The sequence below is a fragment of the Oryza sativa genome, chromosome 1 (assembly GCF_034140825.1).
Source record: "Oryza sativa Japonica Group chromosome 1, ASM3414082v1".
Classification (NCBI taxonomy): Eukaryota; Viridiplantae; Streptophyta; class Magnoliopsida; order Poales; family Poaceae; genus Oryza; species Oryza sativa.
In genome coordinates this window covers 35,138,790-35,155,627 of record NC_089035.1, presented here as the reverse complement: position 1 = coordinate 35,155,627, position 16,838 = coordinate 35,138,790, and the positions used below count along the sequence as shown (strand labels likewise).

The window sequence follows — 16,838 nt, the reverse complement described above, 5'->3', positions numbered from 1 at the left end:
TATGGCTTACGCGACTTTTAATTTCTTTCATTGCTAAAACCGCTCTAGACACATCTTTTGATGATACATTCTTAATTTATGTTCTTCCAATATTTCAGATTGGGCGATCAGGTAGGCTCAGAGCGGCATTTGCGCTCTTCGAGGCTGGAAAATGCTACATGAAAGTTCTTGAACCTGGTAAACACGACACGTGAAACCCTCACGCACGCTCTCTACTTCTTAACATCTACTGTACTAACTTTCACCACGTAGTAAGTATATATTCGCTAACCATCGTCATATGAAAAATCTCTTGACTTTCTATAGATGATGAGGAGATGACGAGCAGAACGGTGAGCGACCTGGAAAAATCCCTTCGCATGTTTGTCTTGGAGAACGAATTGGTAATGGCCGCAGAAGTCTGCGTGGAGCTAGCCAACTTGTATGCCATGCTGAAACAGTGGGAAAAGGTTAGGGAGTACAGACAAAAAGCGGCAGAATTCCACGCAAAGACGAGTGATGCGTTGTTCGACACTTCCACTGTTTAGTACTACCTCTTTTAATGTATGACACCGTTAACTTTTTATTCAACGTTTGACCATACATCTCATTTAAAAAATTCATGCAATTATCATTTATTTTATTATGATTTAATTCGTCATTAAATGTTCTTTAAACACGACATAAATATTTTTATATTTACACAAAATTTTTGAATAAAACGAATGGTCAAACGTTGGTCGAAAAGTCAACGGCGTCATACATTAAAATACGGAGGGAGTATATCTGTATATGTAGGATGTTGACTGTCAAATTGTGAGATGCCAAGATGATCAATATATATATATTTTTGAAATCTAAGCCAGCCGAGCTGGTTTATATTCAGAAGGAAAACACTGTACAGAGGTCACATATATCCCATACATCGGATTCCAGAGTTGCACTGTTCCAGAGATGGCGTTGTTCGATCATATATCCCATACATCGTAATCACACGGGGTTTGCTCGAGCTGCTGCGCCCTCAAGAAGACGGATGCGGCAGCTGACAAGGCTTCCTATGGCACGGCAGTAGCGAACACCTTGCTCGTTGGGGTTGGGGCCACTCCCATAATAATCCTTGGCTTGTAAGAAGCAATGCACTGCAGCGTGCAACTCTCTCTGTTCCTCGTGGAACTCAGCTAGCTCCTTGCAACATGTGGCAGCCGATTGCATATCATTGTTCTTGGTGAACAACGAGACCGCCTTCTGCAGAGCAAGCTTGATGGCCGCCACCTCCCCCTCGTCTGCATTAATTAATCACCAGATGAGTAAATAGTAGATTAGCTAACTTGACTATTAACACATATTAAAGCTAACCTATATAATATCACTACTAAAAAAATACATCGAAGTTGACGCTATAGATACCGGAACAGTTAAAACCGATACATATAGTGTTTTTCCTATTTCTGTGGGTGCGAAAATACAGAACCAAAACCTTTCAAAAACTATATATGTCGGTTCTAAATAAAAACCAATACCTATACCATAAATACATATATATATAGTAAATTTGTTTGGTGCTCCATGGTGCCCGAGCACCATTGTTGAAATTTACTATATACCCAATTCAAATGAGTATGAAACTTTTTCAAATATTTAGGTATTAACGTTAACTACTTTACTAACTAGTTCAAAGCAAGTTTGAACTGAATTCAAACTTGCTTTTGTTAGATTTTGATTCTAGTTATATAGCATCCAAACATATAATTAGTTAGGTATGTAATAATGGATTGTGAAATAAAGTTAAATTTGAGTTGTTTTGTTGCTAGGTATAGGTATGAATCGAATACTTATAACTAGGTATATACTCACAATTTAAAAATTTTGAAAAATTTGGGCGAATTTGTGTATTTCATACCATGGTGCCCGGGCACCATGGTGCCCCATATGAGTGTCCTGTATATATATATATATTATAGGTGGTAGTTTTTATATTATAAATATTGGTTTAAAAAAACTGAGCGGAGCCTAGCGACTGATCAACATGCATATATCCACTATTAAACTTGTTCTAATAACGAAACTAATCAGATAATTAACATTGCTAATTCTAAGTGGAGACTAATTCACGACACGATTCACTGACCTGCATTGTCCTGGATCTTCCTGTAGCATCTCGCTGAAGCGAGGAGCGCTACAGCTGCGACCAATTCTGCAGGTGGCGATCTTCTCTTGAGCCTCTGGATGGCTTCGTTGCCGAATGCTGCCGCTGCTTTTCTCCCTGCATATATAAATCAAATCAGATCAACGGAAGATCGGCAAGTAATCATCGATGATGTTACAAATCAATTAATGTTCGATCCAATCGATCGACGTTGAAGCAGTAACATACAGTTCTTGGCGAGGACGTAGGAGAGACTGGCCATCCTGAAGTCCTCGGCGATGGCGAAGGCCGTGTCGTGCTTGAACGACGTGAACCACCAGCTTGAGGCTCGCCGGTGGCCCCTCGCCATGAGGCGGTCGCCGCGCGCCTCGAGCTCGTCCGGCTCTAGCCCCTCCTCCTCGAACATCGCCGGCTCGTACGCCGGCGCCGCCTCCTCCTCCTCCTCGCCGCCGCGCCGCGTGATCGGTTCGTAGCCGCGGCGGCGAATGCGGAACTGCAGCAGGGACGCCATGTTAATTCCGGCAACGTCGACGGCGACCACGGTGTACGTACGTCGGAGGCGAGGGGTTCGACGGCCCGCTAATCAGTTGCACCCGGACTCGTGTGCTAACGTTCGATCGATGATGGTCGCGTACTTGTATAAAGGCGGTTCATAAACGACCAAACGACAATCTGCTTCGGAATCGGAGTGCATAAATAAAATCGGGGGTTTGCCATCGCCGCGCGTACTCGCAAACAAAACATCTGTGGTCTATTGTATATAAACTTCGGTCCCATAGTATATAAACTTTAGGTGGTATTTAGATCCAGAGATGTTGGAGAATGAACTTCTCCACCAGAGAACCGTGAGGCCCCCCTTTGTGAGTTCGGCCGGGGGCAGCGGGTGAGATTCAAGGGCTTGGTGAGTGGAGCTGTGTGATCTTGAGGGGTTAGGCCCCTCCAAGACGATGAAACAAAAGAGGTTTATACAGGTTCGGGCCGCTGAGAAGCGTAATACCCTACTCCTGTGCATGATTGATTGAATGTAGAACGCAAGTGCTTGGGGTTGTGAGACCCAAGCACCAGTTCGCTCGGAAGTCCCCCCCTCCACCACTAGGACTGGACCTCCTTTTATACCTCATGGGGTTACCACATTGGCCCAACAACCTAACCTAACTCCGGTGGAGAAGCATTATAATCTTTGCATTAAATGCATGTCTTGTCTCTTGACTTGGGAAGCCAAGCACACGTCGTTTGAATGATGGGGCCTGTCAAATCTTGCCGCCTGACACGGGGGTGCCCCTGTTAGTCACCATTTAATGGGTGAAGACTTCTGGGCTCCTATTACACCGGGAAACGGGAGTCTTGCTTTGACCAGAGCGGGAGGACCGATTCCGGTTGGGATAAGAGGATGAGAACCTCTCACCATCATTATTTGATGGGATATGTCAGGCTGCACGTCGCCTGATACACGTGATGGTGCGCCTGACATCTTGGGTCCCATCAGTCATTCGACCGGTCACAGACCGGTTGAGTGCATTGCACACCGCATTAAATGCGGCGTGGCGTGACCGCTCGGGTCGCCATAAATGCGGGTAGGTGGGCACCTGGAGGCGGACACCTAATCCACCGTACGTGGTGACCTAGAGAGGGGGTCGGAGGAGCCCAACCCCTAGTCACGGGAGGGGGCGGCCGCCGCCCGACCTCGGGCCCGATCCCCCCTCGGGGGGGAGCTCACGTGGCGCCTAGGGCGGCCTTCTCCCTCTAGTCTCGGCCAGGGAGTGGCCGCCGCCCTACCTCAGGCCCGACCCCCCTCGGGGGAGGGCCACGTGGCATTGGAGGGCAGCCTCCTCCATCCAGTCTCTGGGAAGAAGTGGCCGCCGTCCTACCTCGGGCCTGACTCCCCTCGGGGGAGGGCCACGTGGCATCGGGGGGGCAGCCTCCTCCGACTAGTCTTTGGGGATGGAGTGGCCACCACCCCACCTCGGGCCTGACTCCCCTCGGGGGAGGGCCACGTGGCATCGGGGGGCAGCCTCCTCCCTCTAAACCTGATACCCCCGGGCCCATATCACCGACAAGAGACTTAACTTTAGTCTATGTATTTAGACACTAATTTAGAGTATTAAATATAGAGCCTGTTTGGGGAGCTTTAGATACTGAGAAGCAGCTGTTTGATAGCCAGTTTCTGAGAATCTGGAAAAGCTCTGAAACCCAGCTTCTCTAGCTTCTGCCTTCTTAGTTCACTTTTCAGAACAGAAGCTGTGGATTATTTGGGGCAGCTTCTAGCAGAAGCCGCTTTTGGGAAAAGCTGCAGCTGGGACAAGCTCCCCAAACTGGGCCATAGACTACTTACAAAACTAATTACATAAATAAAAGCTAATTTGCGTGACAAATTTTTTAAGCCTAATTAATTCATAATTAGAGATTGTTTACTGTAGCATCACATAGGCTAATCATAGATTAATTAGGCTCAATAGATTCGTCTTGCGAATTAGTCCAAGATTATGGATGTGTTTTATTAATAGTCTACGTTTAATATTTATAATTAGTGTCCAAACATCCGATGTGATAGGAATTTAAAAGTTTTAGTCCCATCTAAACAGGGTCTAAGACTTCACTTGTAATACAATGATGCACTGGTTGCGTATTCCAAAAAACATCTATGATCTATCTGTTTCAGAGCACGCAGTTGTGTAAACGAGAAAGGTCCGGAGGTCTTCTGGCTAGCTCCATAAAATGGTGTGCTAGATAACCTGGTTTGGAGCCTCACCCTTCTAATTACTCCTTTCGTTTCACAATGTAAGTCATTCTAGTATTTCCCACGTTCATTTTGATATTAATGAGTCTAGACATATATATCTATCTAGATTTATTAACATCAATATAAATGTGGGAAATGCTAGAATGACTTACATTATAAAACAGAGGAAGTATTTAATATTAGGTCATTACCTAACATTCATGTCGTGTAAACGATCACCGCGTCGCAGTGTCGCATCATTTAGGCGATCCAAAAGAGAGGCCGAGGGGACGAGCCAAGAGCGACTGGTTGCTGGCGCGCGCGGGGGCGGTTTAGCCGTTTCATTGGGTGGGCTCGGGCTTGGCAACTGACAACGTCAGGGTCGGCGCTTTACCGCAACTCGCAAAGTAATGTACATAAATGTAGCGTGTCAAGCATTGTTACATGTACTACAATAATCTTCACCATTTAATTTAGCTAGATATAAGTTATAAAAAATCTAGATACACTCATGATATGACATATCCTAGTAAGAAAGAATTTAGTAATAAAAAATGAGTACGTATAGCTTTTTTCTAGATTGTCCATCTGCCTACTTGCCTACATCGTTTTGATATCACATTTAACTCCGTAGTTTCGTTTATATTTATGCTTATAAACGAAAATTGTAAAAAAAAAATTGTGTGCAGCTGTGTAGATTTTCATTAGGATTGATGTAGCAGAGCATTCCCTTTTTATGGACTGGATTCGAAGTGTGGTTTGCATGTTCAAGTCCAGATATGGAATGTGCTGAGACTTTGTATGCACGGACTTGAATTTTCGTACTCGCACAATTTTGAACATCTGCAATTGACATCTCGTTATGGTATACTGTAGCCTAATAGCAGAGTACTGTTGTTTGAACGAACCCTTGCTGCCGGAGTGCCGGTCTTAAGATTTTTGCTCTTAGGATTTAGTGAAGAATCATGCAGAATTCAGTATTTTATTATTATTTTTTTCATTTTACTGTGATGACATGCTGGTCACACTCACACATGGTTTGCATGCCAGGACTCGCTGAAACACAGTTTAACCATAAAGTGGGTATTCACTATAGGGGTGGGCGTTAAGTTTACTCCGTTAATTCGGCTCGGTTTCAACGGTTTAATAGAAATTCGGTTTTCTAGTTATGGCAACTGAAGAATCTATAAAAAAAAAAAGAACACCGAGCCGATTAAACCGAGTAACTTCGGTTCGGTTGTTCAGTGTTACCGAACAAACCGTTGGAACACGTTGCCATAAGACTGAACAGAAGCAGAAGGGTGATGCCCGAAAAAACCGACACTTCGGTTTTGTTCGGCTTGCGGTCTTCGGGGATTTTTTTGCTCACCCCTATTCATTGAGATCAACATGTTGTACTAATTGTTGTAGCATGGGGAAAACACCATCCCCTGATTCGGTCGAAGACGCATAACAAGGAAAGTGAGTTCGAGTTTGGCAGGCTGCTTAAGTGAATTTTCCACATAACAACCTGCAACTGGGAATTTTCATTTGCCTAAAAGGGCCCGTTCCAAGGATAATTTATTCGAGCAAAGATCACTTGCTCGAATCAGCATCACTAACAATATCAAGTCATCAAACAAATATAATAAAACATCCGACGCCTCGAGAGAAGAATATTGGAGACATTGTTGGGCCTTTAGCTTGCCAGTCAACTTCAGCCTGAGATGTGCCCGTCAAACCACTCGAAGGCGGCGACCAGATGTGTTACATATTCATGAGACTTGACAAAAATGGCTAAAGATCTACAATATCTAAAATATTCTTAACTCATACTCATGTGAATCTAGTTCCCAGAATGTACACTAGATTCACACTTTCATCTTAAGCATGAAAATACATAGCAAAATACACATTCAAATCAGATTTGCTTTCAAATAAATTCAGCAAGCTAGTACTTAGCATATGGCCATCAAAGTAGGCATTAATCATGTGTAAATATGCACCTCATTGCCATTCATGGCAGCAAGGAGATCATTCTCAAATCTCATCATAATTTGAAGGTAAATTTTAGCATTTAGGAGAATAAACACAAGTCTATACTCAACACATATCCACATACCGCTCATAACCGCGAGCACGGCTAATCCATTAGTTTTTAGACTCCGCAAAGTTTGTACAGCTTTACCCACATGATGTGAATCGCTCTAGTTTGTCCGGTACCCGTCGGTACCACCATACTCTACACATTGAGTGGGTCTAGAGGTCACAACGAGGCTTTTACATTAAGTCTTGTTTAATCCTTGCATGAGCACGATGAGTGTTGTTCCACACTAAGTCTAGAATCTTAATGTCATTATATTGGGGGGTCTTTACCAATATAACGTCATAGGCAAGCCGGTACAGTCGCTTCCTGTGTGGCACTCAACGTTGTAAGTGAGGCGGAACATTACAGTCGTCCCCTCACGCGGAACAGTACAGTCATTCCCTACCAAACCATAAATAAAAGTGAGGCGGAATGTTACAGCCGTCCCCTCATAAACATCATACACATAAAAGGCGGATTGGTACAGTCGTCCCCTTTGCAATTTACATAAACACAAATAGCCCTACAGTTCACTCGTAGGCACTATCACTACTACAACGGCCTTCTAAATGTAAGGTTAGACAAACACTTAACATAATAGGCCAAGGTCGCCCCATAATAACACATGTGGATGTACGGTAAACATAATGAACAGACATTGAGTGACGTTCTTAGATCGGTTTGGGCGCACTCTCCCCCATCGGTACACAACTAATCACCATATGTGCACCACTTGAGGCCCAAACCTAAAATCCATGTTTTCCATCATTTTATTTGTCAAAGTCACAAGTATTAAAGTTCTGTCCAGATCATTTTAAAATTAATTTTCATGTTTGTAATGAGCCCATAATGACAAGGAAGACCATTCTAACCATGGCTAAGCATTATAGCAATCTAGTGACATCAAAACTCATTATAGTCATATTGTTCCTAAGGTTATGAATGATGGATATGGATATATGTGGAGTTAAGGTGTTAATGCAAATAATAGGAGTTTGTCTAACAAGTTTAGCAAAATTTTAATTTATTAGTGTACAATCGACATGCAAGATTTACAAACATTTTCAATAACCTCCAAACATAGGTTCAAAGTGATCAAAAGAGATAGGGAGGTGGGACTTGCCTTGTAACTAGAAAATGTCAGCACCTAAATCATTTCTTCACCGTTTAAGCAATCATCTATACAAAGTACACGTTATGCAATTAAACACCGAAATATGCGAAAAATCCAAAATGCTCTAAAATGCATGATTTGTGCACAGTGGGTTGGTATTGGTATAAGATGAATTTAGGTGAAAGAATTTTTTGTTTTATCTCTTTTTATTTGAGAGTTATGAATTTTAGAAGTTTGCTTGGTATAGGGTAGTGCCTAAGTATTATAAAATATTTTTGCAAAGTGACTTTTATTAGATTTGACTTCTCAGGAGTATAGAGATGTTTTTTTCTAAGACTAACACATTTGGTTTCACAATTTTTGGAGTTAATATGAATTCTTTATGCATTTTACAAGTTATAACGTGTTGTAGGTGTATATTGTAGTCAAGACGAGTGAAGTGACAAGGAGCCAAGAGATAGGATAGCGTGCTCGAGTTCTAGCACAAGTGTTTGACTCGGGCAATCAAAGTTGAGGGAAAGTACCATTGAGCAAATAATGTATTTTAGAAAAGTATCCAGGGACCACCTCAACTACTCTAACCAGCTGGCACTAGATGTCACTTGGGGACCACTAGAATGTACCAATATGCCCCTAGGGTCATGAACTTTATAAGGGTAATATGGTAACTTCATGTAAGCCTATAATGGCAAACTTGTAAATCTTGGGAGTACAGTTGAGCAGTATTTAAGCCGACCGGGTCCTGTAGCAAGACCAAGATGAGAAAAATACTTCTACTCACTTGGAATTTGTCTGTCGTCATGACCTTAGGGCACGACTACTACTATTAGGGAGTAATAGCCATTAGAGTAGTTCACTAAACACAATATCTATAATATGTAGAGTAGTTGCCATTCAGTTTAGAGCATTTTCAGACAAGTAAAAATTCAGTTTATTGCAGAGTAAAACTGAATCACTCAGGTTTACTCAGAAATACCAGCCTACCCCCTAAATTGATATTGTTTAATCATTCAAAAATTAAAGAAAATCGACCAACCTATATTACAGCGTTGCACTAATCTGAATTCAAGTCAACATTGCACTAAAAAACGGTTTTGCTGGCTCTCTGCCAGGTATATCAATGTTAAACATTTTTTTGAAGGAAAAACAGAATGATTGTGCCTTTTCATTAAATATAACGGGAGAAAAATACAACCCTAGGATAAGAGAAAAACTCTATTACAATGTTGCACAATTTAATTCAAACATCGCACTAAACAATGGCTTTGCTGGCTCTCTACCAGGTATATCAATAGTCTGACAGGAGGGGTCAAACATTTTTTTAAGGATAAACAGAAAGACTATGCCTTTTCATTAAATATAATAAGAAAGGAAAAACTCTATACCCTATACCCCTATATAGTAGTGTGAGGCAAAAAGTTCACGTAAGCAGAAATATGTTTCAAAAAATATTTTAAGCAGAAAACCATCTCTTCAAATTCAGGTAGAAAGTTGGAGCTTCTGTTTAAAAAGTTTGGAGTTAACATTCTGATGCTCTTCTAAAGAACTGGAGAGAACTGGTAAATTCAAGTAAAGAACTGGAGAGAACATTGAAAAAAATTTCTCCAGCACTACCCTGCATTCATAATCAGCCCTCCGTAAAGCTGGGCCAAGTGTCCTCAAATTTTCAATTCCACTATTACTCCCTCCATTAAAAAAATGTAAGGTATATTTTTTGTTGTCACCAACACCAAATAGGAATTAACTCTTCCCTATGCAATAAACTAAGAAACTATATGTATCATAGCAACTAATGAGTATTAAAATAACTGCTTGGCTTCCAATCAACAGTTAATTTAATATATGGAGACTAAAAAAATTCCCAACTCTTTTGAAAAAAAACTCAAAAAATGAAATATACTCAACACTTTTGCATGGAGGGATCAATAAACCACAAGTCCACAACTGCTAGCCCTCAGAACATGAGCCTATCCACAAGACGTATATAATTCATAATACCAAGACATTAATTCATATCCATTGCCAAAACTTCGGTGCCATACATCCAAAAATATCATCCACTACATATGCATTCACAAAATCAACAAGACATAAACCACCACGTTAGTAGGTTACAAGCATGTTTTCTTGGGACATCTCATATAATGCACTGAAAATCTAAAATCATGATAATCATACATCCACTATATACATTCAGTCCAAAGAGCTTTTCAAGCTTTTCTCACCGAGCAGAGAACTGAAAATCTGAAATCATGATAATCATACATCCACTATATACATTCAGTCCAAAGAGCTTCTCAAGCTTTTCTCACCGAGCAGAGAGTGTTGAATTAAGTAATACTTGAAAAACTCGAATGCCCTACAACCTCGTTCAATTTCAGCTTATTTATCCTTAAGGAATAATCAAATTATCAATTTGTAGATATCTTAGTGTTTTGTAAGTCTTTAATCAGTTATTGCCCGCATCAGGGTCATGGTAGCCCCTTCCACCACAAGAACATGGCACCTAAAATATCAATTAATAGGGTGGCTAAATGCGCGCAAAGAAGCGCTCCAACTCCTGGGTGTTTTGTAAGTTTAGTCAGTTATCGGCCACCACAAGAATATGGCACCTAAAATATCAATGAATAGGGAGGCTAAATGCGCGCAAAGAAGCGCTCCAACTCCTGCAGCGGCCACCACAAGAATATGTCACCTAAAATATCAATGAATAGGGATGCTAAATGCACGCAAAGAAGCGCTCCAACTCCTGCAGCAGGTATCTCTTGATAGCAAAGAATAGCATTTTTGAAACAGAGTTGTCCAGCAGATTTACCAAGTTATCCCTGAGTATAGTGGACGAGGAACCCTTCTTTCTTCCCAATCAATAAGGTAAACCCAGGGTAAGCCTAGCACAAAGTTAGTAGTAAAGTTGGAGAAACCACCTTGACAATCAACCACTTTACCCACTTTCTCCAAGTTGTTGTGCACTTCCTTTCCTTTGCTTCGAATTTACAAGAGAGCAGAAACAATGCAATATAACTAGAAATTGATGCACCTATGCTGAAAATCATAGTCAGTCCAGAACATGTTTTTTTTATTATCTGGATTTGTCTGACTCTAAATGTCAGAAACTCCTTGATGAAGCTGATTCCATAATTTATTTGACCACATCATGTGGCATTCCCGCCAATAGCTCTTTTATCAGCCACTTCTTGACAGGCAATGACATCGAGAAAAGTGTGCTCTTTAATTCATTGAAAAGTTCCAGTTGATTAGTCACATCTCGAGCTTCCTGTTGCCCAGTTGGCTTCTTAAGTTCCTATTGCATAACATCAAATGACAAAATGTTTAGCCAAAACATCAACTGAGTTTGAAACCTTTAGGACCACACTGTGAGCAGTGTCAAGATGTTTAGCCGAAACAACCCTAAGATGCATGCCCTGTGACTTAAACCAGCCATCATTGTCTTTTAGAGCTTGGTGTGCATTGGTCCAATCTTGTAATACCACGACTGCATTAGGCCCCTCAATAGCAACTAATGGTAGCTCTCCATAAGGAAGAAATGCTAACTTGAGGTGAATATAATCAAACTCAGGATCCAGAGAGTGCACGAGGAGGGTTCGTAGTGTGGTGTCGGCACCTAGGAGGTTGAGGAAAGATAGGTCGACGTCGCTGGTAGGATGCACTGTTAGCTTGGCAAGGAGGGCATGGAGATCATTGATTTCTTTCATCTTTTTCACTTAGAACCTATTGGATGGAAACCTGAATAAGATCCATATTTTGTTGGCATTTAAGGTAGAAATTTGAACAAGGGTATCCTGAGAAAGGGAATAACATTATACTCATTTTAATTTCTTATTCAATTTCAATGTTTAAGTTTGAACTAGAAGAAATCAGATTCGAATGTTTTCCTAGTTGAATGAATTCTATAATAAATAAAATGCATCTCAGACCAATACCATCATAGTTGAGTCTGTCAACAGTACAGATTACATGTAATGATGAATAAAATTCAAGCTGTTGTTAATAGACTACCTAAAAGCTCTCACTCAAGAAGGGGATAACAAGATGAACAAGTCAACAAGAGTAGAATAGAAATAATAAAAAGAAACTCTACCTACACAGATTATACCGGCTACAGCGGCTGAAATGCCGAATTGGGAAGAGGCGGAGAAGAGGTTGGAGTTGTACCTGCAGCTGGTATGGAAGGTGGCGAATGCAGGGTGCACACCCAAGACAAAATCTATCTTCTATCTATTATATACTAAAAGTCCATTAACTTTCCTACAAACGCTCTCAATCCGCCACGTGTCAGCCCTACAAACACTCCTAGACCGCCACATGGCACTGTATAATCTCACCGTCGATTTTCACTTAAATTGGTGGATCCGATATTTTAGACCATTGGATTAGATCTATTATTTAAGAAAATAATCCCTTCCTCTGCTGTGGGCCAGAAAAAGAAAAAAAAACTACGTACGTACGTGTGACTTCGTATAACCGTGGGCCAGAAAAAGAAAAAAAACATAAGAACGTAGTACGCTCTCCCTGTCTCTTCCTATTCCTATTCTTTTATATCTCCATCTCTCTCCTCCTAATTCTTTTATGTTATCAAATTAAAAACGAGTTAAGTTGACCATAATTTAAATGTACATAGCTAATTTATATTCTATTAAAACGTTGCTCTATTTATAATTAAATTGACAATTTTACATCCAATGTTTTGCTATATATAAGCAATTTGTTATTGTGGTATAGACTGTGCATTTTGCAAGTTTGCATGCCATCTAAATAAATTAAATACTTATTAACAACATATATTATATATCTATCTATATATCTATCTATTATATACTAAAATATACTAAAAGTCCATTAAACTTCCTACAAACACTCTTAATTTGCCACGTGAGACTCCTATAAATATTCCTAAGCCACCACGTGGTACTCTAATAAATTAGAAAAAATATATAACTTGAACTGGTGAGCCAATTGGATTTATCTCATAAAAAAATCCTTCCTCAACTACTACCGTACGTTCTCATGTCCTTCCCCTCAATCCCTTCTCCTCATCTCTTTCCTTTTTTCTGTATGGTAGTTAAGATTTTTATTTTATTACTTAATAATTAATTTCTTCACTTCTATCTCACCAGAATGGTTGTGGACTCTTGATTGCATGTCCCATGCCTAAATATGTAAATGATTAATGATTTGATGCATGCTTTTATAAATAACAAATCTATTTTTAACTAAAAATTTAGAAAAAAGATAATAGTTACATAGCAAAATAATCATAATTTTAAAAAGTTGCTCCCTCTATTTCATATTATAAGCCATTTTAACTTTTTTCTTAATTAAATTTCTTTAGATTTGACCAAATGTATAAAAAAATTTTAACAACATCTATCACACAAAATTGTTTTGTTAGATATAACGTTCCATATATATCCATAATATGTTTTGAAAATTTTACTATATTTTCTATAAACTTGGTCAAACTTAAAAATTGACTAAAAAAGTCAAAATGACTTATAATATAAAACGGGGCCAGTATATCTGTTTTTATTTAGTTTGTTTGAACGGTTGTTTCATAATTAGACAGCTAAATAATTTAAAATCAGTATTACCAATATTTCACTATAAAAAATAAAATATGTTATTTGAACTGCCACCTATTCTTTACATAACCCAAATAACATCCTATTTTTAATTTATTTGAACTGTTGATTTATGTTACTCATATTTTACCATGTAAAATTTAAAATACGTAATTTGAACATAGACCAACAAGCAAACAACACTGAAACATTAAAAAATTGACAACATGTATTATGTCATCTTAATCATTCTACATAATAAAAATTAGAAAAATACAAAGTCACCATGTATGACCTTTTAGAGACATGTTAAATTACCAAGTGTCACATTTTAAAAATTAGTAAAATCTTATATATTAAAAGAAAAAATAAAACATCTAGCTAACGGTTTTCACCTAGATCGATGACCTATTAACATTATATCACTACACACCCAATCCTTCCCGTCACTGGCTCAAGCTCTACACTTTTCATTCCTCTTACGTTCCTATTTAACTAAAATATAAATAATCTATAATTATAAGTTTCATGTCTGATTTCTAATCTAACTATTGCAATGTTTATAATCAAACCAACGATATAAGATCCATATGCCTATAGTTTAACACAATCGGCCTAGCCTATTACTTACGATTATCTCAAATACAGCCTACGATACATGCCCACGCGAATGCGCGGGCTACCTTCCTAGTTGTTGTAACTTGCAAGACCACGAAGAGGCTGAGGCCAATGCCGATGTCGAGGCAGCGGGGCAGAGGCTGACAGTGACGGGTTTCTTTCGCGGTGCGGAAGAAGCCGACGCCCTGGAGGTGGCGTGGAAGAGCCCGAGGCCGGCGGCGAGGAGGAGCCTGCCCGAGGCCGACGTAGAGCGCCGTCGTGGAAGAGCCCGAGGCTGACGGCAATTAGCGACGCTGAGGGCAGCCTACGACGGAGTCCTTGTTCTTATCACGGCGCCCTGGAAACGGCGGCGAGGAGCCCGAGGACGACGGCGAGCGCCGCGGAAGAGCCCGAAACCGACGTAGAACCGAGGCGGCGAGGGAGAGGTCGAAGGCGCTCTTGTACTTATCGTTGTCGAGCGGGGAAGAATCCAAAGTCACGGGAGCGGCTAGGAGTAGTCCACGGCCGAATGCGAGAGGAGGCGCCGGACTTACGCGGGTAGGACGATTTTGGTGTGGTGGGGTTTGTGAGGTCACGACTCACGACACATTTATTCAAGTAGTCGGTGGCCAGAACGTGGAAATGAAATAATAGGAACTATAGAAACATTGATTGGAAATTGGTAATTTGGAAATTCGAAACTCAAATGGAAATTTAGGATGCTAGTAGTATTGCTATACAAAGAGCAAACAACAGAAAATGGGGTTGCATTGCGGTGGACATTTCATCATTCTAAACAGGATTGAAGTTGCTCTGCTTGAGAGAAAAAAACAAAAATGATATATTTGAAGCAGTTGATAGAAAGACAATCCACTGCAACTCAAGTAGACTATCTAGAAACCGTTCATCTCCAGTAGATATGTTCGTCTCTTCATCAGCGCCTTCACAGCAAATCTGAAAGGTTCATCGAATGCACTTGAAACAAAAGCTTCAGTTTCCTTCCGACTGCTGTGACCACCACTGCCTCCATCATTGGAGGGTTTGATCACAACCAGGGTGGCACCTTGCAATGTCATGCCACCAGGTAGCTCAAGGTATGGGGCATATTTCAGCTTCATGTTGCAGGCTGGGACCTGAGTTCTATTGGAACATGCTGAGGCTGACAGTTTGTTTTCTCTAAACTCTCTAAGCTGCTCCATCCCCATGTACAATGTCCCTTGCCCATCGGCATCTGCTAAAACCAAGCTCCTCAACGTCGGATGGTCCTTGATAATTGACCGGAGAAGATAGTGTCTTGTTGATGCAGCAATCAAAGAGCTGATAGTCCACACGACACGAAGTTTAAGCCCGCCATTGGTATAGAAAGATTCTGGCATGCTTCCATTATCCTCTACCGACGACTCATGCTCTGCGCCTATAGGCTTGCGATCGACCAGGGTACCTCCCAGAATCACACAATTCCGAAGTGTGCTACCATACTCAGCCCTCCACTTAAGCAGAACACCCTCCTCGGTCCCAACATCTCCCGAGGGAAGCTCCACCCGGAGATTCCAGACATCAGAGAAATTCCTAAGCACATGTACCGGTGAATGCTGCGCAAGCGGGAACAACGGCCTGCCCGTGCCATTCAGGTTGCGCATACTGTGGAATGGCTTGACGATTGTGAATAGCATAAGCTTAAAGAAATGGGAGAAGATGTTCTTTGGCTTCGCCGAAGACAGGTTGAGAGCATCATCAGCATCACCATCTGTGGCCACGACACGGTCAATCTTGACATACACATCGGAAACCAGAGGAACAAGTCCGCTGAACCGCTTCGACACGGCAGCGCAGCGGCCAAGCGAACGCACGTCCTCCAGCTTGTTCAGAATCAGGAGGACAACTGGATCCGGCAGGCAGTCGAATTGGTCGAACTCCGGAGCCGGGTCTGCGTGGATTCGAGCCCTGGGATGCATTGTCCAACTCAAAGGTGAGCACCTCTTTATTCCCACGACAAATCAAGGATTCCCTCTTCTGCTACGGCTTGGTGTAAACACTTCTGCTCTTGAAATGAATCGTCCAGCCAACTGAACAGCCCGTTCGAAATTGAAGCGATTTCCTGAAACAAACGCAACAGTAAGGTACGGACACAAAATTCCGCAGGGAATTACCATGATGAACTGAATAAATCAACATGAATCACACAAAATCGATGGCAGCCAACGTGCTGAACAGACAATTCCCCATACCAAATGCTTAAAATTGATAATAATAATGCTTCTGGGCGACCAGAAGAGCTCAACTGCAACAGGGATTACAGCTCCACAGCATAAAAAAACCAAAGTAATCCAAGAAAGTACCTCAAGGCCACCACGAGCCTGCCGTCGAGCAGCTTCGCGGCACCCTTCCCAGAAATCCTCTCTTCCGCCGGATCCAACTCCGGCGAGCCCGCCGCAGCTTGGAAAAACCACCCCCAAGAAGCTCCAGGAACACCACCAACTCCCCTCTGGGAGACACGGGGAAGCGAATCCGCGCGAGGGGGAGGGTTTAGAGGGGAGCAAGGAGGCGTCTCGGCTCGAGGGGAATTTGTGCTTCGAGACTCGACTACTCGAGAGGCGGTTTCTATAGCGTAGCGAGAAGCGTGCCGCTACCACCACTCC

At 41.5% G+C, this 16,838-nt stretch overlaps 1 protein-coding gene across 1 annotated transcript; it reads right to left on the bottom strand.

Moving 5' to 3' along the window:
* Window positions 1-14,901: 14,901 nt before the first annotated feature.
* LOC4327364 (F-box protein At4g18380) lies at window positions 14,902-16,838 on the bottom strand. Its single transcript, XM_015766980.3, has 2 exons — window positions 16,539-16,838; window positions 14,902-16,297 (listed from the first exon to the last, which is right to left on the bottom strand). The coding sequence occupies exon 2, from the start codon at window positions 16,152-16,154 to the stop codon at window positions 15,093-15,095; it is 1,062 nt and encodes a 353-aa protein (XP_015622466.1). The 5' UTR covers window positions 16,155-16,297; window positions 16,539-16,838; the 3' UTR covers window positions 14,902-15,092.